Genomic DNA, 26,376 nt, shown 5'->3' on the forward strand with positions numbered 1-26,376 from the left:
TAATATATTTTGTGTAATTTTTAGTCCTTTCTACTGTGTATTTCTTATAACTTGGTTTATTTATATTTTTCCAGACATTCCTTTATTTCTTAATCTCTAATTATAGAATAAAAGCATGCATTACAAAAGGAGCACAAAAAAGATTACCTAAGACAACAACTTTTACTGAAACAGTCTTTGAACCAGCTGGATTTTCAACTGTTAGGGAGTAAATTCCACCATCTTCATGGACAGTGTTACGAATTTCAAGCTTACTGCCAACTCCTGTAACCTCAATATCAGCTTTGGGTGAGACCTCAAGATCTTCTTTCTTCCAAGAAACTTTTGGGAATGGAACACCTTTAATAACAGCACTAAGTCTCAGGGTATCTCCAGCTTTTACATGCTGTTCTCGGGCCATATTAGCATCAAGTATCAGCTCAGGAGGTTCTGGAACCAAAATGATATGTTTTTAGAAAATGAGGAAAAAAAAAATCTCTTCTTAGGTAAACTTATAAGATTTTATTAAACTCACCAAGTCTGTCTTTTACTTCTACTGGATCAGGAACATAGGCTGGCTCAGATTCACCTGCTGCATTGACTGCTTTGACCCTGAACTTATAGGTCAAACCCTCAGTGAGGCCAGTGACTTTGTACTTCGTTTCAGGACAAGAATCTGCTGTAAGATTGGCCTTTTTCCATTCTTCATCACCAACTTTCTGATACTCAACAAGGTAGCCAATTATCTTGCCATTACCATCATGGCGTGGTGGCTGCCAAGATAAATCAACTGAATTTTTAGTTTTATCTACTGCTTCCGGATTAACAGGTGGACTTGGTTTTGCTGTTAAAAAAGAAAAAAATGAAAGAAACAGGAGAAAATGGAAACTATTAAAATACATTTCTAACTGAAATGAAGTGTATTAAAATTTCAATGAAAAATAAAATTTAATACTTTACCAATTGGATCTCGAGCAAAAATTGGCTTTGATGGTGGACTAGGATCACCAACGCCAATTTCATTTTCTGCCGAAACACGGAATTCATATTGACAGCCTTCAAGGAGGTCAGGTACTTTGAACTGAGTACTGGGGAAAATTGGGTCTTTGGTAACTCTGACCCATCTTGTAGCCATTGTTTCCTTCTTTTCTACAATATAGTTTGTTATTGGCTTGCCTCCATCATAAGGTTTGTTCCAAACAACTACTGCAGAGTCTTTGGTAACATCTTTAATGATTGGTTGCTCAGGTGCATCAGGAACACCTGGGGAAAAAAACGTTTATGAGCACCACAAATAGAGTAAAGATTAAAGTATCAAAGTAAGATAACAAACGAACAACGTACGGAAACGGTCCTTGGCTTTCATCTCATCAGAGATGAGAGGATCACTTATGCCGTAAAGATTTTCAGCATAAATTCGAATTTGATATTCTCTTCCTTCAAGCAGCTTAGGAATTTTGCATGTTGTTTTAACTGTGGCAGATGTAACTGGCATCCACAGGTCTCTGTGTGCATCCTTCTTCTCAATAATATAATTTGTAATCTCACTGCCTCCATCATCTAATGGAGGTTTCCAGGAAACTACCATATGATCTTTATGAACTTCATCAAATATAACTGGGCCTACTGGAGGTGATGGACGATCTGTTTAAGAAAAAAATAAAACATACTAATGCTTTTATATGAACTTCATATGATGAAACAGATTAAACAGTGTCAATACAGTAAATATATTATGAAATCAGAAACTTGGCATCACAGTTTTAATAAGGAATCAAGACCTCAAGATTATTCATCTTTAATATGTATTTGTCTCACTGGACTTAATTCCTTAATGCTTGCAAGGTATTTGGTGACTGATATTCTCTGTGGTGTTCACCTTCTCTAAATGCATGTAGAGACATTAAATTATTCACGCTGAATAAACTAAGATAGAGTTAACTATGTACTCAAAATTAACAAATAGTATTTAAGTATAAATGAGAATGTAGTAAATAAAATTACTGTAATAAAGAACACTTTAATATTTATATTTTATACAATTCAATGAATTTTAATTGCTACTAAAAATCACATACAATACTGTTGTTTAGTAAGACCTACCAACAACATTAACTTGACAAAATCCTTTTCTTGATCCTGTGCTGTTCTCTACAGTAACACAATATTTGCCGGAGTCTTCACGGACAGATTTTAGTATCCCCAAGCAAAGAGTTGTAGGAGTTGTCTTGATCTTTGTACGGTCATTTTCTTTGACAACGATATCATCCTTCAGCCAAGTAACCTTTGGTGCAGGCTTGCCTGAGTAACGTCCAGTCAGACTGAAAGCTTCACCAACCCGAACAATAAGCTTGTCTCTAAAATCAAGGTCAAGTGTTGGGGGAGCTGAAAGATGATATTAAAAAACACAATGCCCACAAGTGTCATCACTAATAATAAGAAAAAACAAGGAATCAGTAAATGTAATCACTGTTTTCAAAAGATATATGAAAAAGATACATACCGATTTCATCCTTGCATGTGATTGGTTTTGTGCAAAATGATGGCTTGCCCTGCCCCACAATATTGCAAGCACTCACACGATACTCATAGGTGTCACCCTCTTTCAAGCCTTCTACAGTGTACTTCCTATCAAGCATTTTTTCCTTTGTAACTCTGTGGAATTTCTCTTTCCCAATGAGACGGCTTTCTAGAACGTACATGGTGATATCTGAGCCCCCATTATATTTTGGAGGGTTCCAAGTTAATGTAACAGAGTTCTTGGTAACTGCTTTTACTTCCAGGTCTTCTGGACGATCAGGTACAGCTGTGAATAGATGAAAAAATCTGGTAAATGTATTTCTCTGCATATTCATCTCATATGACAGTAATCCAACCCTGAAAATATGCTTACTTATTGGATCTCTAATGACAATTTCTTTTGTTGTCTCTGTGAATGGACCCATGCCAATTATATTCTCAGCTGCAATTCGGAAAAAATAGGCTTTCCCTTCAGTCAGTCCCTGAACAGTAGCATTCTGTCTTGTAACTGTGTAGCTCACTGGAGTCCAAGCTCTATGGTCAGATTCACGTTTTTCAATTATATAGTTGGTAATAGGAGAACCACCATCGTCTTCTGGAGCAAACCATGTCAATTTACAAGAATCACTGGTTAGGTTCTCAGTAAGGAATGGCATTCCAACTGGGCCTGGCACATCTGAAAGCAAAGAAGAAATTGAGTATTTAAGTATACATGCTGAATGTTATGAAATTTACCTGTTCACAAGGACCGAAGTTGCTATTTACCTAGCACATCAACAATAATAGTCTTCTTCCGTTCACCACCAGCATTTTTCGCAAGAAGAGTATATATACCCTGATGGCTCCTTTTGCAATGCTTGATGACCAAAGAAGAACTAATTGCTGTTTCTTCAATATTGGCTTCTTCTGGTAAAGCTCGGTCATCCCTGCTCCAAGCCACTGTTGGAGCTGGTTTTCCCGAGACATATGCTATGATCCGAATTACTCCTCCAGCATGAACAACAATTCTGTCCCTGACGCTTGCATCCAAATTAATATCAGGAGCCACTGTGGGAGGTGAACAAAAAAAAAAGAAAATGAATTTTGTTTTCTTACTTTGACTTAGAGGTGTTAAAAATGTAGATGTAAATGATAAATACCAATTCTGTCCTTCATTTCAATAATGTCTGTAACTTCTCCAGGCTCTCCGATGCCAGCAGCATTCACTGCTCTAACTCTAAATTTGTAAAAACATCCTTCTTTTAATCCTGCCACAACGAACTTGGTTCCTCTAATTTCTTTATCTTTTACCTGGAAAAATTTACAAGCACAAGACAGTCTTAAGTATACATGGATCCAGCTCACATACAATTCTTCAGAATCTCTGTAAAGAAAAACAGGACATGAACATTCAAGCTATTCTGAAGAGTCACCTTTTTGATAATTCTAACAGACAATGATGTTACAGCAGCTACAGTAGTCTGTGGTCTCAGAAGAACAACTCATTATTGGACACATTATACTCATAAAAGTGAGAGTGGCAAAAAACAGAGTTCGTTCTTTTTAAACTCCAATATGAAGCCTTTTTACCTGGAAACATGCAGGAATTTTAGGTATTACTTAAAAGGCACCCAAATGTTTATGGAGATATAAAAAATACCCAAGGTATGCAACAGTTAATTTAATAATAATGCAATATTCAAAAAAGTAGGAAAATGTAGAGACATAGTAGTCGCAAATGATCACAGTCTGATACCAGTGAGACTTACTTTTGTGCCAGTTCTAACTTAGTTTTGTCTTCTGTTCTTTTATCACAAATTACTTACATATTTTGGCACATCTAAGCAGAAATTTAAAAATTCTAGGTTTAGGAAACTGCGAAGTTAACTTGATGTTGTGGAGGGACAATTACTGACTTTTACATTTGGTCTTATATTTTAAACATATGAAGATAATTATGGTGCAAAAATATGAACTTTTAGAAAATAACTTGCATAGTGAAAACCTGTAGAAAATATATTTTTTAGAGGGATTTCTTTTGATTGACACACAGAGAGAAGAAACCAGAATCTGTAATAATTTCACACCTACCCGTTCCCATTCTTCCTTTCCTTCCTCTTTATATTCAACAATGTAGCCAGTGACCCTAGAACCACCATCCTTTAGTGGTGGAGTCCACTCCAAGTCTACAGAAGACTTTGTCCAATCAGTAACTTTTGGAATAGGAGGGCCAGGTGGGGCTGAAAAATATCATCATGCCATTACAGCATAACAATATATTCTATGTTCTTATCTGAATATTTTAAAATTAAAAAATAGGAATCTAAAATATTTACCAATAGGATCTCTAGCAATTGCTGGATCAGATGGCATGCTTGGTGGACCGACACCAGCTGCATTGATAGCTGAAACACGGAACTGATATTCAGAGCCTTCAATAAGACCTGTAACTTTGTATGAAACCCCCAGTGTCATAGGTTTGATAGGATCACGGTTAACCCTGGTCCATCTCTTTCCGGTAGTCTCTTTGCGCTCCAACCAATAACCAGTAATAGGAGAGCCACCATCATGTTCTGGTTCTTCCCAGTTTACAGTCATTGAGTCACGTGTTATACTGCTAACTGTTGGTTTGTCACAAGGTCCAGGAACAGCTGAGGGAAAAAAATTCACACACAGATTGTAAAAAAAATGCTAAAGGAAGATGGAGATAGCTAGTGTGCAAAACAGAACTATGCACTCACATAGTCACAGTTGCATTAGGTACTTGCCTATCTGCATGAGACTCGTCCCTCATTCACCTTCCCACCCCTATTCAGGTACATATACTTCTGTGAAACATAAAGTATCTTTCCTTCAAATAACAATTGTCAAAAATTATTTTTTCTAGCCTTCCTGGATCAGTACCTCATTTCAGTGCCCAGCCTAACCTGGGACGTTTAAAGAATGGTCTTTCCTTGCCAGTCTAACATCCCTTGTACATCAGAGCTACTCTGTCTAATTTCTCTTTCAAAACTGACTCTTCCTGATCTTTAAGGTCAATAATGTCTCAAATACAACAGAATTACCTGAATCTTATGAGATAAATGGTTATTTGTACATTTAAGTCTTAAAAAAGCTTGAGATTATATTTTAGTATGCAGAGAAAAGTATTTTTAAGTACTACACATGCTTTTAAGAACTGACTACTAATGCTAAAACTCCTCAACCTCTTCTAGAAAATTTACTTACATGAAGAGAAAAAAGTACTAGTGGTATTTAACAGATGCTGTACACATACCAGTATATGAAAAAAACAGACATAATTTGAACACATATTCCTACTTACTGAAAAGGTTTCGTGCTGTTTCTGGTTCACTATCCAAAGGTTCTCCAATACCATATTTATTTTGTGCCATAATGCGGAACACATATTCATGACCTTCCATTAACTTGGGAACAGTGAATAAGCATTCCTTAGGCTCATTAGTAACAGGTACCCATGTTCTCCTGTTTGCTTCTTTTTTCTCTATAACATAGTTTGTAATCTTAGAACCACCATCATCTAATGGAGGAAGCCATGATATTGTCATTTTATCAGCCAAAATGGATTCAAATTTAATAGGTCCCACTGGAGGTCCAGGACGACCTAAAAGATACATTTTTATAAAGAAGAATTAATTCAAATGCTATTAAAATAAAGTATCACATGAATGTTATCAATTTATGCAATGCATAAGAGTTCTTGATACCTACCCAGAACATTTAGTCTCATCTCCTTTGAAGCAGTTCCCAGATTATTTACAGCTGTTATAGTATACAAGCCTGTATCATTTCTGCGAGACTGTTGAATCAATAAAGTGCAAGTATCTTCACCAACGATCTTGTTGACATGTTGATCGTACAGCACCGGTGTTTTGTCATCTGGTTTCTTTGGAGAAGCTTTTAGCCATGTTAATGTGGGGAAGGGTACACCCTTTATCTTAGCCACAATGTTAACATCTGTTCCTTCTTCAACCTCCATAAATTCTTTGAGTTCAATAGATGGTGGGCCTACAGTGAAATGTTGAAAAAATTAACATACAAAAATACTTCACAATTTTAAAATGGAATTTGCATTTATTAGTTTCAGTTAGTACTTACACGTCTGGTCTTTGACAACAAGTGGGCCAACAGTGGCTGAAGGTCTGCTAGGACCTGCTATATTTACAGCTTTGACTCTGAATTCATATTCTCCACCTTCTACAAGATCCTCAACAGTAAACTTTGTTTCTTCCACATCACGTCTGTTGCATTGCTTCCAAGTCTCTTTCACCTCTCCAGTACGATCCCAGCGAAGACATTCAACATTATAATGTGTAACAGGAGCTCCACCATCATTCTTTGGTGGTTTCCATGTCAAGCTCACTGTATTCTTGGTTACAAGGCCAATCTTTAGTTTAACAGGTGGATCAGGAGGATCTTCACAAACAAAACAGAAATGTGAATAAATCCACTAAATAGTACTATCTGGTTTTAAAGAAATTGTTTGACTTTGATTTCACTTACGGATTGGGTCCCTGGCTGTGGTCCGTTGGATGGTTTCTGCAGGAGGGCCAACACCAAAACGATTTTCTGCACGTACTCGAAAGAAATACTCTTGGCCAGATATGAGATCAGGTACAACAAAGGAAGTACTTCCACAATTGGCATTGACTTTAGTCCAGGCCTTCCCATCAATAGTTCTTTTCTCTATAACATAGCCTCTGATTCTATCTCCACCATCATCATCTGGCATCTTCCATGAAAGTTTACAACTACCTCTTGTGATATCACTTACTTTTAGGTCTTTTGGTGGACCTGGGACATCTGTTAAGGGAAAAGCATAACAGAAACAATTTTACATAAGTATGTAGAAAAATAAGACTAAAATATAGTATTTGAATACTTCAATATGTGTAAGCCATACCAAGCACATTTACTCTGATATGCACAGTTTTTTGTCCGGCTTTGTTCTTTGCTGTAATACTGTATCGTCCAGAATGACTTCTGTTGCACTCAGGGATGGTGATCACTGAACGCGTATCAGTTGCTTCCACCTGTGTATTAGAGAAGGAAAGAGAAGTTATAGATCAATTTTAAATATTTATAACTGAAAAATGCAACAATACTAAAGTTACAAAAATTGCTTTACCTGAGCTTCTTCAGGTACATTATGACCTCCCTCCTATAAAAAAAGGGAAATAATGTAAACATAAAAGGGGATAGGCTTAAATGTCTAGAAATGGTTGTAGAAAATAGATTTTTCTTTTTCTAACCTTTGCTGTTGTCTTCGCTTTTCCTTCAAACTCCCAAAATGTTTTTGGAACTGGACGGCCCTTGATAACAGCTGGGATTTTTATTGTTGTGCCAGCACGACAAGAGAGGAAATCCTGTGCTCCAATATCAAGAAAAATTTCTGGTTCCTCTGCAAAAATATTTTAATATATAAATTTTAAGAGCTAATAAACATAAATTTCTGTCAGCACTGAGCTAAAATCCCACATAAACATGCATAAAGCATGTTCATGTGAAAAAGAAGATTTGGTATGCAGAAAGGAAGCTGGAATGTGTATGAATAGAAAAAATTGTTGTAGTAATTTCTTCATAAAATACACATTTTTTCCGTAGTCTGACTTTAAGCGCTCATCAGTTTTCTAATGGATCCTGCCTAGTAATGTCATCATAACACTTTCAAAAATGTGTGTCAATCTTTTGTTATATTTTTGCATAATTGTCCTGTATTAACTTTGGCTTGCTTGGCATCCTGCTTGAACAGGTGGTAGGTGGTATTTATATATAAATACCTAAATTAATTCCCAGAACACTTACCTAGAATATCTTGGACAGGTATTTCTGATGTTGCAGGACTTGGTTCTGATTCTCCAGCAGCGTTTACAGCTTTCACCCTAAATCGGTATTTTCTGAGCTCTTTCAAGTTGGGAATAACACATTCACAAGTAGGAAAGAGTTTGTCTCCTTCATTCACCTTCTTCCAGTCAGTACTACCTTCATCTTGCATTTCAACAATATATCCTTTTATAGGACTGCCACCATCCTTTTGTGGAGGCTTCCATGCAAGAGCTACAGATGATTTGGTTTTGTCTTTGATCTCTGGGCAAGATGGTGGACCAGGCACAACTTGTAAAACAAGAACAAGTAAAAATTACCTAAGAGTTAGTGTCTGCCTATATTTTTCTGAACAGTTTCTAGAAGAATGCAAGTATTTGCATTTTCTTCTGTCATACACAAAGTGTATAAACCTAGAACATGCATACTAATTACATGTATTTTTAAGGGATACTTAAGGTACAAGGCACGAAAATTGAACTCTTTAACAATAAAGAAAAACAATAATATAAAAATCTGATTCTGAACTGAAATTTATTTGGCAATGTTTGCATTGGTGTAATCACAGTTTAAGGTTCCTAAAGAGGTAAAAAATTAAGTTAAAGCTAATTATTTTTAAAACTGTGAAAAACAGCAAATCAGGAAACCACATTGTGGCAATATATTCTTTTTCATTTAAGGAAAATTAAGCATTGGATTAATTGCACTACATTCAATATAAACAATAGTAGCACATTTTGGTTCTGGTGTGATGTAGTCCTTCAAAACAGTCATACAAACTATGTACTTACATATGGGATCTGCTGCTAAGGCAGGATCTGATGGTTCACTGGGAGGGCCAATTCCAGCAAGATTTTCAGCCATAACTCTAAACTGGTATTCAACACCTTCAGCCAAACGAAGCACATTGTACTCTAAACCTTTTACTGATGGTTTTGTTACTGGAGCCCTGTTAACACGTGACCAGTAGACACCTCCCACTTCTCTCTTCTCCAACCAATAGCCAGTTATTGGGCTGCCACCATTGTCCAAAGGTGGCTCCCAAGTCACCAGCATTGATGATCTTGTGCAATCTAAAATTTTTGGCTTTCCAGGAGGTCCAGGAAGGCCATAGGGATCCTTAATAACAACTTTTTCTGAGAGGCATTCATCACTTATTCCATATTTGTTTACAGCCCGGACTCTGAATTGATATTTTTCATCTGTTGCAAGATTCCATACCTGAAAAATAAGATTTAAATCAATACCTGTCTACTTTCAGGATAAACTTATTTGAAGTTATGCAGAGCTTTTTGCTTTAAATTCTTTCTTGGAATCTCATTGACATACCTATGTTTAGGTACTACACAGCTGTATGTAATGCCCTAGGGATATTCTAATTTCATGTACATAGGACCAAACATAAATGAAAATGTCATCTTGTTTGGTTTTGCATTTGGCAAAGCTATGAATAATGCTGGGAAACATAAAGGAAGATGTCTTCTAAACTCAGCTGAGATTAAGTAGCAAAAGAGAAAAATTTTGTTTTGTCACATGAGGAAAACACACATACATAGAAAAGCAACTTTCATCAAGGAATTCTGGAGTCTAAATGGAGCACAAGCACAGGTATCTATGCAAGTAGCAGTTTTCATTAGATGTGTACTATTGTTATTTTAGGCATACTAAAGTATGTAATAAAGATATTTTATAAATTACCCTAAATCTTCTCTCAACAGCACTTTTGGAGACTTCCTCCCACTCAGATTTCTTCCTACTAGCATCACGTTTCTCAATAATGTAATGAGTAATTTCACTACCACCATTATCAAGAGGTGCATCCCATGTTAAATGGCATGATTCTGCTTTAATATCTGAAACAGCAAGATTTCTCGGTGGAGAAGGACGATCTGTATGAAACCAATAGAAAACAGAATTACATTACAAAAAAGGCAAAAGCATTTTATTAACTGTCATTTTGTTAAAATGTCACCTCCTTACCATACACTTCAACATGAACATTGCGAAATGCAGTGCCGAGACGATTGGAAGCTCTCACAGTGTAGGTGCCTTTATCATCCCTCACTGCTGCAGGCAGGATAAGTTCAGTTTTTGCCTCACTTCTAGATATTTCTTCCTTGGTTATCTTAAGTGCACTGGATGTTTGGTCAATTAAAACTTCATTCTTGTCCCATTCAATCTTTGGCATTGGCAGACCTGTCACATCAGCAGAAATATTAACTGGTTCTCCTGCCTTCACTTTGATGGTATCCCCTCTCACAGCCAATCGTAACGTAACAGTTGGAGGTACTGAAAACAAGAAGAAAAATGACAGAGTGAAGATGGAAATGAAACAGAGAAATTGTTTTGCAGTGCTCTGGAGATATTTGTATGGATTTCTTTAAAGCAGATATACCTTCATCATCTTGTATAACTACATTGAGGGGCAATGATGGTTCACTTTCTCCAATAGCATTGACAGCTTTGACACGGAATTCATACATATGAAGTTCATCAAGATTTTCAACAAGAAGAGATGTTGTTGGACAGAGCCTTGCATTAACTCTTTCATAGTCTTTTGAATCATGTCTCCTCTTCTCAACAATATATCCTAATATAGGACTGCCACCATCACTACGTGGAGGCTTCCAATCAAGTGTAATGGTTGACTTGGTCCTCTCTGTGTACATGAACCTCTCGGGTGCTGTTGGAGGACCTATTTTCACAAATAAATTATAATGAAAAAAACCTTTAAAAATTAGAGAATTTTTAATCATATGAATACAGTAGCTCTGGCTTTTTAAAACCATAGCTTTTGTATGCAAAGCATCTGAGTATGGTTCTGGATAGTATGAAGTTTCTCATGTATGTGGATAAAAAGGTAACAAGCAGTGTAGTGTCTCAGTAGACATCAGTATTTTGTTACACAGAGAACCATAGTATTTTCACAGAACTGATTCAGAGATCTGACTGCAGGAATTAATGTAAGGCAGATGCCTTATCCAGGTAGTAGAAAAGTAAATATACTTTCTGTATAGAAAGCAATCCACACAACAATACTGGTTTATTAACCTACAATTAAAAATTGTTCAAAAAGCCCCATAAAATTAGCCATCTTACCTAATGGATCAACTGCAAGAATGGGTCCTATTTCAACAGGTGGACCAGTACCAAACTTGTTCTTGGCACTAACACGGAATTTATATTCCTGCCCTTCAACTAGACCTGTTATATCACATTTAGACCTCTCTGTGTCTATAGCCACTCTCCATGTATGCATTTTTGCATCCTTCCGTTCAACAATGAAACCTATGATATCACTGCCACCATCATCTTCAGGATCAGACCAGTTGAGCAAACACATCTTCCTGTTTGTGACCACTGGCTTTAGGTCAAGGACTGGCCCAGGAACATCTGAAAACCAAAATCAAACAAGTAGCATAAAGCACAAAGATGATCACACCAAAATAAACGCTTGGTTGATTTCAGAAAATATTTTTCTTACCGAATACTTCTACTCTGGTTCCCGCAGATTTGGAACCACTGCTATTGGTAGCAGTAATTACGTATCTTCCATGGTCTTTTCTCAATGCATTCTTAATCGTTAACTCGGATTTTGTGCCAACATTTTCAATAACAACTCGGTCTTTGTCCAATTCACCCTCCTCCACAGTCCATGCAATGGTGGGAGTAGGACGCCCTGTCACAGTAGCAGGAATTTTAATAGTTTGCCCAGCCATGATCTGAATGCCTGCTTTGACAGAAACATCCAGCTCAACAGTGGGAGGCTCTGCAAAAGGGAGAGAAACAGTCCATTAGTTCAAGGGAGAGATTAAAAAACACCTTATAGGCAGATGGACATATGAAAATAATACAACTGCAGTACCTTTAGGTTCTGCAACTGTTACGGGTTCAGTTTCACCAGGTGGTCCTTCACCAGCTGCATTAAGTGCAGTAACACGGAGTTTATAGTCTGCACCTTCCCTGACTTCTTTAACAGTATACTGTCGAACCTTAATGGGCTTCTCTGTGCAACGTGACCACTCTTTTACTCCTACCAGTTGTTTGTATACATGGTAACCAGTGATATCTCCACCACCATTATATGCAGGAGGTTCCCATTCTAACTCAATAGAAGTTGAGCTTGTATCAGCAACCCTTGGAATCGGTGGACCAGGTGGCACTATAAATAAATAGGTATAAATCAAAGTTAAAGGCTATGAATCCTTTTCTGTCACCTGTCTGCTATTAGCTTCTGCTAAGCTACTTACTTATTGGGTCCTGCGCAGTTTTTGGATCTGATGGTGGACTAAATTTACCAGGGCCAGCTGCATTTTCAGCACATACTCTGAAGATGTAGGTTAATCCTTCCAACAGCCCTTCAACTTTTATTTCTAGAGCATTCACAAGGTTCCTGTTGACCCGAGCCCAATGAGTACTATTAATTTCACGTTTTTCAATCCAATATCCTATGATCGGGCTGCCATTATCTTTTGGTTCATTCCATTTAACCAACATACTGTTGCTGGTAACATCTTGCACATCAGGCTTATTAGGTGGATCTGGTGGAGCTGAAAAAAAGAATTGAAATTATATCATCATTGCTGTCTTCTTCAGAGCTTACTCAAAGCTAAGAGAGGACTAAGATATGAGAAATGACTGATTTCAAGTCATTTATAGTTCTTCTACTCTCTTAGAAACTGATTCCTAACTGCAGTCAGTAATCGAACTTTTAGTGGTTCTTTCTTTTGGTTAGACTATTAGTCTGTTGAACACAGAGAATGTCACTATTCAGATGTTAACTGCTCTAAGTGTAAAATTCTATGACAGTTATTGTAATCCTTTTTTCTTTATTATTGAAATTAGAATGTTTTCATTATTTCCCCTTATTTCAGTAGTTTAAAATGTGCAATAAATAATAATTACTGTGCTCAAGCTTTTTCTGGGAAATGTTCACATAGATGAAGCTGAGTTGTTCTAAGAGTCTGTTTTTACACTCTTTTTCTGAAAATTTAATTTCAAAATTAAAACTTACAGAAAGGATCTTTTGCTGTCATTGGTTTTGAAACACATGGTGGCCCTGGTCCAACTCTATTTTCAGCAAATACATGGAAGAGATATTCTTTTCCTTCAATTAGTTTTGTTACATGGAATTTGCAATGCCTGAGTGTTGAACTGACAGTGACCCAGCCCATTTCAGCTTTTGTATTGTCTTTCTTTTCCAGTACATAGTTTAGGATTTCACTTCCACCATCATCAAGGGGAGGCTCCCACTTGCAAATGACAGAATTTTTCCTCACATCTTCAAATACGAAGTTGACTGGAGGCCCAGGTGTATCTGTTAGTAAAGCAAGAAAAATGATTACTCACCTTGTGCATTTCTTAACCCACACTCTGAACAACTAGATGTTTTTGAGAACATTCATTACATACCTAACACATTAACTTCACATGAAGCTTTTGCAACACCATGATCATTTTCCACTTTAATTGTAAACGTGCCATGGTCAGCCCTGATGGAGTCACGAATTGATAGTACAGACTCTCCTTCTTTATGGTTGTCAATACTCATACGTTCTGGCAGTGAAAGCTGGAAGGGTTCCTCTTCTTCAGCTTCACCTTTCTTTTTCCTTGTATATTTTGTTACTCTCTTTTTTATTTCCTCTGGTCTGATAACTTCATCATTCCTCAGCCAAGTGATAGATGGATAAGGTGACCCTGAAATATGTGCCTCAAGTATGATCTCATCACCTCTCTTCACCTCAAGGCCAGACTGTAGGTTTGCAGCAAGGAAGACTTTTGGAGCCTCTGTAATAACACAGAATGATAAATGGAGAGTAGAATCTTCCAATATGTTTGAGGATGTATGGCAATTACTACAAACTATCAAATGAGCAATTCATACCAATAGGATCCACAGCTTTCACAAAAGGAGTTATCCGAGAAGGCTCACTGATGCCAGCAGCATTCTCAGCACGAACACGAAACTGATATTCCTTTCCTTCCTCAAGACCTTTCACTGGATAAGTTAATAGAGGTACCAGATACTCATTGCACCTCTCCCACCTCTCCTTGCCCTTAGCGAGCTTTTCTATTATATAGCCCATAATCTTGCTTCCACCATCAAACAGGGGTGGTTTCCATGTAAGTGTTACTGATTTTGATGTCGGATTATGGACCTCAAGGTCAACAGGAGGATCTGGAGGCTCTGTGGAAGAGTAGAAAAAAAGGGATCATATGAGAAAAGAAAGTATGAAGATTGCAGTTAAAATTTAATTTGTTAGATAACTTAGTAGAAAAAACCCTTACGTTTTGGGTCTTCTGCAATGATTGGGTTTCTTAGTTCAAGGTATTCACCTCCTCCAATTTTATTGACAGCTTTAACACGGAAGTAATATTCACTGTTTGGGATAAGATCTTTGACTTGCCATGAAAGCTTATTTTCACCAGACATGACTGGGATATATGTTCTACGACCAGCTTCTCTGCGTTCCAGAACATAATGCAGAATAGGAGTACCACCATCAAAGTCTGGAGGTTCCCAGGATACTTTGCAAGAATTCTTAGTTACTTCACTTGCCTTAATGTCTTTACACTGTCCAGGTGGACCTGTTTTAAGTAATAAAATCAGTTAACAAAATAGATTTGAACCAGTATTCCTACAAATATGAAATTATATTATATTTCTTTGCTTTGCAGAAAGTAGACCAAAACCACAAAAGCTTGCTACACAGCATATATATGAATTTATGTTTCTAAAGGTGAAAAATACTAAGAATTCTTATAGGCTTTTTTATATTTATCTAATGACTATTCATAATAATTGGGCTTTGATCAGCCACTGACTAGATAGACCAACTTGGAGCAAAATGTTTTTTTTTGTGGGAAACACTCATGCCTTTATGGCAATCTATATGTGTCTTTGAAGTGATTCCTCCACATGGCGGAAAAGGGATTTTTCTAGTCCTTTCTTCTGCAAGCTCCAGGGCTCAAGTGAGGCTAAGTATCTTTCTCAGAATGCAAGAAGCCCAGTTACCTATGACTTTGACATTGACTGAGCCAGTTGTTGATGCCAGCTTGTTCTCCAACGTTATAGTATAAACACCAGCATCAGCATGAACACTGTCTAGGACTTCGAGCAATGCAGAGGTGTAGTCACTCTTCATTGTTGTTCTGTCACCAGCTTTCAACTCTTTGCCATCTTTGTGCCACGTTATAGTTGGGGATGGAACAGCTCTGAAGGGTATAGGTATACTTAATTTCTGTCCTTTAATAACAACAATGTCACGAGTTTTTAGATCAATGGTTGGATTACCTGTAAAAGTAAGTATAATATTACCAGAAAGTTGTCAAACATAATTCTTTTTTTCAGTTATGCATATCTGAGATAAAAGGAATCTATTCTTACAGTCTGGGTCCTTGGCAACAACTTTTTCAGAGATGTCTGATGGCTCACTAGCTCCAACAGCATTGACAGCTCTGACTCTCAGCACATATTCCTTGTCAGGAACAACACCTTCCTCCACTTTACATTTTAGATCTTTTATTGGACGAGAATTGATTCGCATCCATTTTTCTGTTCCTGCTTCGCACATCTCAACATTATACCCAATAATAGGACTTCCACCATTCTTCTCAGGTGGTTTCCATGCAATGCAAATGTGCTTTCGACCTGCATCTGTGACATGTAAATCCTGAGGAGGTGAAGGAGGGCCTGTAGAAATGGAAAGAATTGTGTCATTTTTCTCCCAGAATATCTGTTCTACACAGTATACTGCTTCCACAATCCATACACCGGGTATTATACTACTGCTTACTTGTTGGATCTTCAATATGAATGAGGTCGGTTGGTTCACTGGGATGACCACAGCCAGCTTCATTTTCTGCACGAACCTGGAACTGTACATCTGTACCTTCAATGACATCAGTCACTCTGAAATTGCAGTCTGGACCAGCTGTCTTGCCAGCTTTTACCCATCGAGTGGCTAGTTTTTCTTTCTTTTCAATAACATATCTGAATAAATTGGGGAAAATACTATCAGGCACTTGAAACAGGAATATTTCAGATTTCTTGCTCAATAAAGTAGATAAAGAGATATTAGAATTGTTTGGCCAGTGGAAAAGTAGACAGAGTCATGGGTGACAGATTCAATGAACTTTACTTCACACATCAGCCACTTATTCTTGGTACGTCTTGGACATAATGAGGTTGACATTACTCACGGACCTAATTCTGAAAGAAGAGAGAGCTGCAGACGTAAAAGAAGCTCCAAGCTATATTGTATCTTTGCTAGTTTGGATCTCAGTGGTTAGTCCACTCAGAATAATTGTAGATATCATCTGTGAGTTACTCAGCTGTCAAATTTCTGCCTATGTTAGGCTATGGAAAAGCAATGTGAATTAAGTGACATATGTTGCTTCAGGCAGATGTCTGTAGTTGACAGTTTGTTTAAGATACGCTTACTGTGATTGGGAAGGAGAGTAGGAGTGGAAATATACATAGGAAAAATCTAACTGGCATTCAAGGTGAATTTCAGAGGACAGATACTTTAGGAATCAAAGAAAAGGACAAGTTAGAAGCAACCCAAAGGAGTAAAACAGTAGGGAGAGTGTAATAAAGAAGAGAACGATCAGAAAAGAGATGAGGATTCATCTTAGCTGAGTGTATATGGTTTGAGTGAGAAACTAAGGCAGAATGAAAATGTAACAATATTACTTGGTAGATGGGTCTAAGTGGCTACAGCTCGGGAGGAACTGGAGAGTATGGTTACACTGAATTTAATTTAATTTAAATTTTATATACAGCTCAATTTAATCTGATTTAATTAGATGCTGTTTTGATGATGTTGATGCACATTCATTGCTCACGCACATTATGTTATTTATATTTGCATAATATCCTAAAATCAGTCCCTTAATTGCTTTGACCGCATGGCTTCTCTTTTACATCCATCCACCTCTTTTTCTTATAAAATTTGTCCATTTAAAATTTAAACATTTTGAGAGAAATATCTTCATTCATTAAAAGATCTCTATCTATAAGAAACACTACACTAACTTAAAATGACCTTACCTTTGAATCGGTCTGCCACCATCATTCTTAGGTGGTTCCCACTTCAAATCAACATGACCTTTTGTCACTTCAACTATTGTAAGAGCATATGGAGGCCCAGGGGTGGCTAAAGAGAAAAATACACACATTAGAAGAAGAGGAATCCATCATATGGGAACCACTTCTGCTGATCACTCAGTAAGCAAATCTGAAACTTACTGAAAGTATCTTTAGCAAGCACTGAATCTTCAATTTCACAATAGTCACTCTGTCCAATGGCATTTTCAGCAGCTACACGGAACACATACAATGAGCCTTCAGTCAGTGGGCTCACTGTGTACTTGATATCTTTCACTGTTGTATCAACTGTCTGCCAGCCTTTTCGCCTTACATCTCTCTTTTCAACAATGTAGTTGGTAATTGGGGAACCCCCATCTTTTTCTGGTACTGTCCATTTAAGATCCGCTGTGTTTTTAGTAATATTAATAACCTCAAGCCACCGAGGTGGTGAAGGAGGATCTGTAAAATAGAAAAAGAAGGTAGAACAGGTTAGAATACTTCCCATTAAATATCTTGGAAGACAGGGAATACCCCTAAACTGTAAAAACTTGGTATTTTCTTAGCTGAAGCAGGGCAGATTCTAATATTTCATGAGGTTTCCAAGAGTTCACTTGGTACCTATAGAGACAGGCAGATATGGGATGATTTTAAAGACAGAGACAGTGTATTTGCAGTAGCAGCATGTTCTGAAAAAATACTCACAGAGCCTCTCCTTGCACAGCACAGGGTCACTGGGTTCACTGGGCTCACTCTCGCCAGCCTTGTTCACAGCTCTTACACGGAATGAATATTCTTGTTTCTCCATAAGCCCTTTGAGGAAGTGCTCAGTTGTGGGAACTCCTTCAGCCACTCTCACCCACTCATCTGTTCCTGTTTTTAATAGTTCAACGACATAAGATTCGATTTTTGCTCCTCCATCATGTTCTGGCTTTGTCCAGTTCAGAAATAATGATGTCTTGCCAACATCTTTCACAGTTGGCTTTCCCGGAGGCCATGGTGGATCTAGACAGGAGTCCAATGTTAATTACATGATCAAAACCAAAGAATTTATTTGGTTTTGTTAAATTAAACAATTGAAAATATGTTTATTATACCAATTGGGTCTTTCACTAAGATTGGCTCTGTTTCCTTGCTTGGTTTTCCAGGCCCTGCAAGATTCTCTGCCAAGACACGGAATTTATATTTCTTCTTATTTGTAAGACCTTTAACTCTGGAAATAAAAATTAAGTTTGATTAAACCAAATCTAAACATTAACTCATGCCTAAAACATTATTCTCTCTACTTTTCATACCATTTGCAAAATATTAAAATACCCAAACTAAGTGCTAATGATGTTTTATGAAATGGTGAACATTCAAAATAGGTATATTGTCAACAGAAAATGGTGCACCGTAACACAGAAATCAATGTTTGGAGAGCCATCCCACATTTTTGAATGTTCCATGGTTGTTAGTTAATATGAGTATCAGGAGAAAAAAACCCCAGGATTTTGGCAAATTTATACTTGTTAAGGTTATGTCTGCTATTTTAGAATGTCTTATGAATAATCACATAGCACATAATTATATTTTTATAAAAGAGATTCACTATTCTGTAAAGGCATTCTTCTTTAAAAGTAATTATCAAAAAAGTATGCCACCAGATGTTAGTTGGATTTAAACTTATGGAAGCGAGGAAAAAAGAGTAAAAACAATGTAAAATTTGTTTAAAAGGCTACTGTTACATTTTTATGTCTCTGTGACCTATTTCAGACTAAACTGACTATAATCTTACTTGAATGTTGTATCTTTCACTGGTATTTTGTTGCATTTTATCCATTTATCTTGCTCAGGATCATATCTTTCAACCCAGTAGCCAGTTATGGGGCTGCCACCATCTTCATCTGGTTCATTCCATGTTAAAGTGACTGAATCTTTAGTGACCTCTGTAGGCTTGAGACCTGTTGGAGGGCCTGGTGGATCTGTATAAATTAATAAATATAAAAAAAAAACAAAACAAAAACCATCACACATATGTTTTCCCCCCCGACCCCCGTTAAAACATTGTAAAAATTTAACATTAATTTAATTAACTAACCAAATGAATATTTTGCAATGATGGGGTTACACTGTACTGGCTCTCCAATACCATACATATTCTCAGCACTGACTCGGAACACATATTCTTTATGAGGAGTTAAATTGGTAGCTCTGAATTTTGTATCCTTAATAGTTGATGACAACTTGTGCCATATTTCACTGTCTGTAGCTCTTTTCTCAAGGACATAGTTGGTAATTTTAGAACCCCCATCATCTCGTGGAGGATTCCATGTCAGAAGGCAGGATTCATTTGTGATTTCTGATACGTCAAATGCAGCTGGTGGACCAGGTTTATCTGTATAGGACAAGATGTGAATGTTAATCTTCTGCTTATATACCTCAGTACATTACTAGTAATTTTTATAAAAACCATAAAATACATGCATACCAAGAACATTGACTTCAACAACAGCAGTAGCACGTCCACTGGAATTTACTGCTTCAATAATGTAGGTTCCACTGTCACTCCTTTTGCTGTTTGTAATAGTGACTGTAGAATGATTAGGTTTGGTTTCAATGGTGATTCTGTCATCAGGTCTCAAAATTTTGTCAGCCTTGGTCCAAGTAATTTGGGGCTCGGGCTTTCCAGTTACTTTAGCAGGCAGCTCAATTTTAGTTCCAGCTTTCACAGTAAGTCCAGCAAGAAGCTTCACATCTAAGAAAATTTCTGGAGCCTCTAATTTAGGAGAGAATAAAAATGTTGTTATAGAAACAGTATTTCAGAGACTGTCAAAAAGAAAGCAGCAATTGTAATTCAGTGATTGAAGTAATTACCTTTTGCATCAATGGCTTGAATATCATCTGTTGGCTTACTTGGCTTGCTAGCTCCTATTCTGTTCAAAGCCTTAACCCGATATGCATACCACTCTCCTTCCTTGAGTTTTGTTACTTCCATTCTGTTTGTTAAAAAACACAAAAACCCCCCAAGATATGTAAAGTGGCAAGGATGGCAGAGTGTGATAGTTTCACTGGGCTAGCTCTTGACTAGCAGCCAACACAGCTGTTCACCCACTTCTTCCCCACCCCCAGGGGATAGGGGAGAGGATTGGAGGGCAAGGATAAGGAGGCTTGTAGGTTGAGATTAAAACAGTTTAATAATAGAGAGAAAACGTAAACTTAAAAATAGAGAGAAAACTTAAAACTTATTGGTATGTTATCAGTGTCTCTCTCATAGCAAATCCAGGCTGAAAGCAAAACACAGCACAATTCTAGCTACTGAAAAAGAAACCCAGCTCGGTTTCAGCTAAAAACCAGGACACAGAGTTAGTTGAAAGGATATACCTTCTGATGTTAATTTACTTACTTTGTTTCAACAACAGGTTCCCCACATATCTCCCACTTGTCTGTGCCACGTTGCGATTTTTCTACCAGATAACCCTTAATGCGAGCACCACCATCATATTTGGGAGGTTCCCATGTTAGGAAGATTCCTTTTGATGTTGGATTTCTCCATTTAACATTCTCTGGTGGATCGGGCACCGCTATTAAAAATTAAAAACATATGAGGTCTTAGAAACCAGACTAAGGAAAATATTTTGTTACATATTATTTTGAAGAAAATCAGCAAGATTTCAGAAACAGAAAATCAGCAACCATGTGAAACAGTTGACTCACTTGCTGGTGCTGACATATTTACAGGTTCATCAATATATGCAGGTTCTCCTGGGCCACATTTATTGCATGCAGAAACTCTAAATAAATATTCTTTTCCTTGGATGAGGTCAGGTACAGTGAACTCTTGGTCAACAATGTGATCCACAACCTAAAGACAAGGAAGGCTCCAATGTGTTTCTAAAATTTATTTCCAAATAGCAATTACCCAAATGAGACACAAAATTCAGTAGCACTAGTGGAAACAATATAGCAAATAGAAACTGATATGAGAAATAATGAACTTACTTTGTTCCATGTTTTACGGCTTACTTCACGTTTTTCAACTATATAGCCAGTAATTGGACTTCCACCATCATCTTCTGGAGGTTCCCATGACAGCTGTACTGTGTTCTTGATTATGTCTAAAACTTTAAGTTCTCTTGGTGCACTTGGACAAGCTAGAAATCACAGAAATTGTATTAATTATTTTGTAATTGGAGTTTGACAGGTGATGTCTATGTAATCTATCTGCCAGAAGACCTTCTCTTCTTAGTCATTCTTCCTTAATCAGCAAAGTTGGATGTTGAAAGCCAGAAAAGAGGGGTTTTTTTGAGGATGGATTTCTAGTTTTTACTTATATTTTAATGTACTTGGCTTACTGAAAATTGTGTGATTTCACATTAACCTAGTTAGATTTTAGCAAGACAAATATGGAATGTTATTGCTAGAATACATACATGTCTGCTTACCAATTACATTAACATTAATTTCTCCTGAAACAGATGACACAGGGTTTTCTAATGTTAAAGAATAAATTCCTTTGTCTGGACGTTCACTGGGAGTAATTACAAGTTCTGCAATGGAGGCAGTGGTCTTCATTGTTACACGATCACCCTCTTCTAAGACTTGGTCACCAAAAGACCATGTGGCAGTTGGCACAGGGTAGCCAGTGATAGGAACACGGATCTTGATTGGCTCTGGAACAATAACTTCCAGTCCATCTTTAAATGCACTTAGGTCCATTGTAGGTCCAACTGGAAAAAGTGGAAAATAGATTGGATTAAATATTTTCAGATATTCTGAATATGGCTAATGATAGCCGTGTTGAGAGGTTGATTCTAACTGTATTTCAGCCTGCAGATTGGAGCTGTCTAGGCCTAGTTGTGGCTTATCACTCCCTACCTCTCCTTGCTAAATGTTTTTTAGAAATACGTGAGCTAATAAGGCAGCTTAGCATTATCAAGTAGGAGATCTAATTTACCCTTTAATATAAAAACTTTGTATTTTCTAATTTCTTTTAAAACTTCTCTGCCATTCTCTCTTTCTGTTACTTCCCACCTTCCAGAAAGCTAGATCAGAAGACAAAAGGTCATGCCTTGCTCTTCAGGCAACCTAATAGGTCTCTACCTAACAGTACAGCTAATTATCTGCAGAATTCATAATGGAGGAGAAATAGTTCAGACTGTCAAAGGTCTAAGACTCTTTATACTAGTTGGCATCACAGTTATCTGGTGAAAAACATACATATTACCCACAAGATGCACTTTAATTGTGTGTCTTATCTCACTAATTATCTTTAATAAATAGCAAATGGCTTACTGAAAGTATCATCTGCAGTTAATGGCCCAATAGCCTCTGCTGGGTCAGACACACCAGCTGCATTTTCTGCTGAGACTCTGTAGTAATAACTGGATCCTGGTTTCAATCCAGTTACCTAAAAAGCACAAATAATCTTTTAGTAACTCATATTAAAGATGATCTACACATTTTGAGTACTTTGTTGATAAACAGAACATCTTACCTTAAAAGTAAGAGCAGGTACTAGTTTTGGGTTACAGCGAATCCATTTGTCTGTTCCTTCTTCTTGCCTTTCAATGATATAGCCTAAGACTGGACTTCCTCCATCTTTGAGAGGAGGCTCCCATGTGATCTGCACTGATGACTTAGTTTGATCTGAATGATCAAGGTTAATGGGAGGACTTGGTCTCTCTGAAAATAATTTGAGAGAAATACATTTTTGCAACTGCTAAAAGTATATGGTTCTGTGTATCAGCTGTCTACCTTAAAGTACTCTTTTAAAAACCTTTGCATAGCTTTTTCTAAACCAGTTTTTTTAACTGATGTTGGATCCTAATTTCAGAGCAAAAATATTTGAAGATCTTACTGAACCAAATGGTAGCAAGGTACTTCTAATATGTTTGAAGGACAGAAGTAGGAAAAACCTAACTGTACGTGATATTTGCAACATACGCTTCTCAATTGCAATTTCCTGCACACATAATACATAAACAGCCAAAACGTCCCTGTCTCATAATGCAATCACAATCAGTGCTTGCATACTTACCAATTGGGTCCATAATTTTTACGGCACGTGTAGCAGGACTTGGTTTGCCAACTCCAACCATGTTTTGAGCTCTTACTCTGAAGAAATATTCTTCGTTTTCTACAACATCAGTCAGAACAGCTGACAGTTCATCAGCTCCAGTGGTCATAGTTGGCTCCCATTTGATGGAAGCTCTGTTACGCAGTTCAATAACATAGCCAGTAATTGGAGACCCTCCATCATACTCGGGTGGTTTCCAGGTAAGTGTAGCTCCAAACCTATTCACATCAGTAATGTCTACATCTTGAGGAGGACCAGGAACTTCTGCATTTTATTTTAGGGAGAAAAATGAAAAACAAGTTATGTGTTTTTACCTATTGTTACAGTTTGTTCTGCTTTCTTACACTGCCATCAAACATTGAGTTTTTCATAACTTCTGCTTACCAAATTTGCTCTTAGCTTCCACAGGTCTCTCTGTTTCCACTGGCTCACCAGTGCCCACTCTGTTCCGTGCACTAACACGGAAAAGGTACTCAACTCCTCCTTTTTGAAGTCCTGTAACAGTGTATTCACAATTTTCAGCACGATCAGTGACCATAATCCAGGTCTTACGCTTGACATCACGTCTTTCAATGACATAGCCTATTATTTTACTTCCACCATCACTTTCTGGTTCTTCCCAGGCAAGGCCAACTTCACCATCATAAGTTTCAGTGACTTCCAAGTTTCTAACTGGACCTGGAACATCTAACAAAGATATGACAATATTTTAGGGCACTGCATCTTTTTTTTTTTTTTTTTTCCCCTCTCTGGCTTGAATAAATCTAAGCAAGGTTTTAATAATGCAAGTACTTACCAATGACCTTTACATTGATGAAAGCTTCTGCCTGGCCATGTTTGTTTCGAAGTACAACCTTGTACCTTCCCTTATCTGACTGCTTTGCTTCATAGATTTTGAAGGTAGTGCAGTCAGTTGTTGTATCAACAGTTGTTGTGGGCAGACTTTCCTCCCCTTTCAACCATTCAGCTTCTGCTCTTGGGTAGGCATCATATGGAACAGTCATAGTTAAAGGCTTCCCAACATCAACCACCAGGTTTTGATCACCTGTCTTGATTCTAGGTGCAGCTAAGGAAGATCAATGTGACAAGTAAGTACTTACATACAAAAACAATTGATATATTTGTGTAGTCATCAAAGAAGCTAACATTGAAAATCAAAAGGAGCTGCTGTGTGAATTCGAAGCAAATCCTTCATATACTCATCGGATTGCTCCAGAGAAAGAAACTCAGGCTAGTTGGTATGTACTACAGTGATCTATATTTTCCTCAACAGTTGGATCAGCATGGTATAATAAAAAATATTTGTTGCCTGAATAATTCATACAGTTTAACAGACTTGCACTTGTCTCAGTCTGACTGTGTATTTATTTTAATTCAAGTCTTTGAAAGAACAAAAATAAATTTAGTTAAATAGTTAATTCACTAATCTAAGATTGTATAAAAGAAAAACAAAGGTAGCAACTTACCAGCTAATTCAAGTTTAGCTCTAGCCTCCTTATCTTTGGCAATAAATCTGTATTCCCCTTGGTCACGGGGTTTTATCTCGCACACCTGCAACCTGTGGACCTTTCCTTCACTCATCATCTGATGTTTGTCACCTTGGACAATAATCATGTTGTTTCTCAACCACTTGACCTCCACACCATCTTTGTTCAACTCGGCCATGAAGATGACATCTGCACCAGGAGTTTCATAAATATCTTGTGGTGGCCGGATGATCTCAACAGGGATTTCTGAAATAAATGTCAAATCATTTGGTGTTATATCTGTATTGTTTCTATTGTTACTAAATAATGAAAAAATAAATCTCATTCAATTTTTCTCATACCTTCAACAAAAAGTCTTGCCCTAGATTTCCTGTCATCTACTCCACAGGAATATTCACACTCATCATCTAGTCTGCAATCTTTTATGATTAATCTGTGTAGATTTCCATCCTTTTCAAACTGGTATCTTTATGGAGAAGAAAAGTAGGCAGTATTTTATTTTCCAGACAAAGCAACAAAGTAAAGCAAGCATGTTCAGCATATTAACAAGGATAATAAAATGTACATACTTTTTGCCTTCTTTGATTTCTCTTCCATTTCTGTACCATCTTACACTGGCTTTCTCTTTGGAAAGCTGGCATGTAAAGACAGCATCATCAAATTCAGTGACTGTCTGGTCCCGGAGATGTTCAATGAAGTCTGCTGGTGCTTCTGTGATGAGAAGTTCTGCAACAGATTTGTCTTGTCCAGCAGTAACAGTGTATTCACCTTCATCTATAAACCCACAGTCTTTAATGATGAGTGAGTGTTTGTATTTATCAATTTTGTACAAAACGCGCTTGTTGAACGTGATCTCTTCACCATTCCTTGTCCATTTGAGGGTTGCATTAAGGCGATTGACTTTACACCAGAATGTGACAGTTTTCTTTTCCATGGTCTCAATATCTTCAAGGGGCTCAACAATTCTGAGATCCTCCTCTGTTAAGACAAAAAACCCAAACTGATTAATTTACATCCTCATGATCATGATGTGAAATTGAATGTTACATGATGAAATAATTTTAATACAGTGCAAGTTATTTACCTAATACTGTTAAGGCAGCAGAGCTTTTGACATGTTCACCTCTCTGGTTTGACAGTGAGATTGTATAGTTGGCTTGATCTTTCAACTGTGCATCTCTGATTCTGAGAGTGTAAACTAAATCCTTCTGGACAATAATGTATTTTGCACTATCAAATATTGCCTCATCATTTTTGTACCACTTTTCTTTGGCACCTTCCTTATTGACTTCACAGTTGAAGATAATTTCTTGACCCTCATTAACTTCTTGGTCCTTAAGGGGAGTTATAATTCTGAGTTTTTCTGAAATTGAGAAAATAGAAGAAATAGGACATCATGTAGTATAAGGAATGTAACAAAA

The 26,376-nt window shown here is 37.2% G+C and overlaps 1 protein-coding gene across 1 annotated transcript in view; it reads right to left on the minus strand.

Annotated features, from left to right (window-relative positions):
* The window catches only part of TTN (titin), a gene marked incomplete at its 5' end in the record, with an annotated part of 110,473 nt that overhangs the window by 60,436 nt on the left and 23,661 nt on the right, over window positions 1–26,376 (minus strand). The window contains 55 exon segments of the mRNA XM_010162153.1: window positions 148–429; window positions 515–823; window positions 940–1,242; window positions 1,324–1,623; window positions 2,083–2,364; window positions 2,483–2,785; window positions 2,873–3,175; window positions 3,265–3,546; window positions 3,639–3,789; window positions 4,570–4,718; window positions 4,815–5,129; window positions 5,804–6,103; window positions 6,211–6,507; window positions 6,598–6,915; window positions 7,003–7,302; window positions 7,403–7,532; window positions 7,628–7,660; window positions 7,752–7,900; window positions 8,305–8,613; window positions 9,114–9,543; window positions 10,021–10,211; window positions 10,303–10,611; window positions 10,718–11,017; window positions 11,422–11,715; window positions 11,807–12,091; window positions 12,188–12,484; window positions 12,573–12,872; window positions 13,337–13,639; window positions 13,735–14,109; window positions 14,207–14,509; window positions 14,611–14,910; window positions 15,338–15,616; window positions 15,710–16,015; window positions 16,119–16,315; window positions 17,375–17,480; window positions 17,573–17,872; window positions 18,116–18,415; window positions 18,508–18,623; window positions 19,188–19,374; window positions 19,491–19,787; window positions 19,881–20,168; window positions 20,267–20,388; window positions 20,796–20,973; window positions 21,107–21,254; window positions 21,392–21,543; window positions 21,835–22,119; window positions 22,685–22,799; window positions 22,887–23,074; window positions 23,430–23,732; window positions 23,853–24,155; window positions 24,265–24,534; window positions 24,935–25,201; window positions 25,297–25,421; window positions 25,525–25,933; window positions 26,040–26,318. Coding sequence (XP_010160455.1) covers window positions 148–429; window positions 515–823; window positions 940–1,242; window positions 1,324–1,623; window positions 2,083–2,364; window positions 2,483–2,785; window positions 2,873–3,175; window positions 3,265–3,546; window positions 3,639–3,789; window positions 4,570–4,718; window positions 4,815–5,129; window positions 5,804–6,103; window positions 6,211–6,507; window positions 6,598–6,915; window positions 7,003–7,302; window positions 7,403–7,532; window positions 7,628–7,660; window positions 7,752–7,900; window positions 8,305–8,613; window positions 9,114–9,543; window positions 10,021–10,211; window positions 10,303–10,611; window positions 10,718–11,017; window positions 11,422–11,715; window positions 11,807–12,091; window positions 12,188–12,484; window positions 12,573–12,872; window positions 13,337–13,639; window positions 13,735–14,109; window positions 14,207–14,509; window positions 14,611–14,910; window positions 15,338–15,616; window positions 15,710–16,015; window positions 16,119–16,315; window positions 17,375–17,480; window positions 17,573–17,872; window positions 18,116–18,415; window positions 18,508–18,623; window positions 19,188–19,374; window positions 19,491–19,787; window positions 19,881–20,168; window positions 20,267–20,388; window positions 20,796–20,973; window positions 21,107–21,254; window positions 21,392–21,543; window positions 21,835–22,119; window positions 22,685–22,799; window positions 22,887–23,074; window positions 23,430–23,732; window positions 23,853–24,155; window positions 24,265–24,534; window positions 24,935–25,201; window positions 25,297–25,421; window positions 25,525–25,933; window positions 26,040–26,318 — 14,022 coding nt within the window.

Source organism: Antrostomus carolinensis, unplaced genomic scaffold (assembly GCF_000700745.2).
Source record: "Antrostomus carolinensis isolate BGI_N321 unplaced genomic scaffold, ASM70074v2 scaffold8972, whole genome shotgun sequence".
NCBI lineage: Eukaryota > Metazoa > Chordata > Aves > Caprimulgiformes > Caprimulgidae > Antrostomus > Antrostomus carolinensis.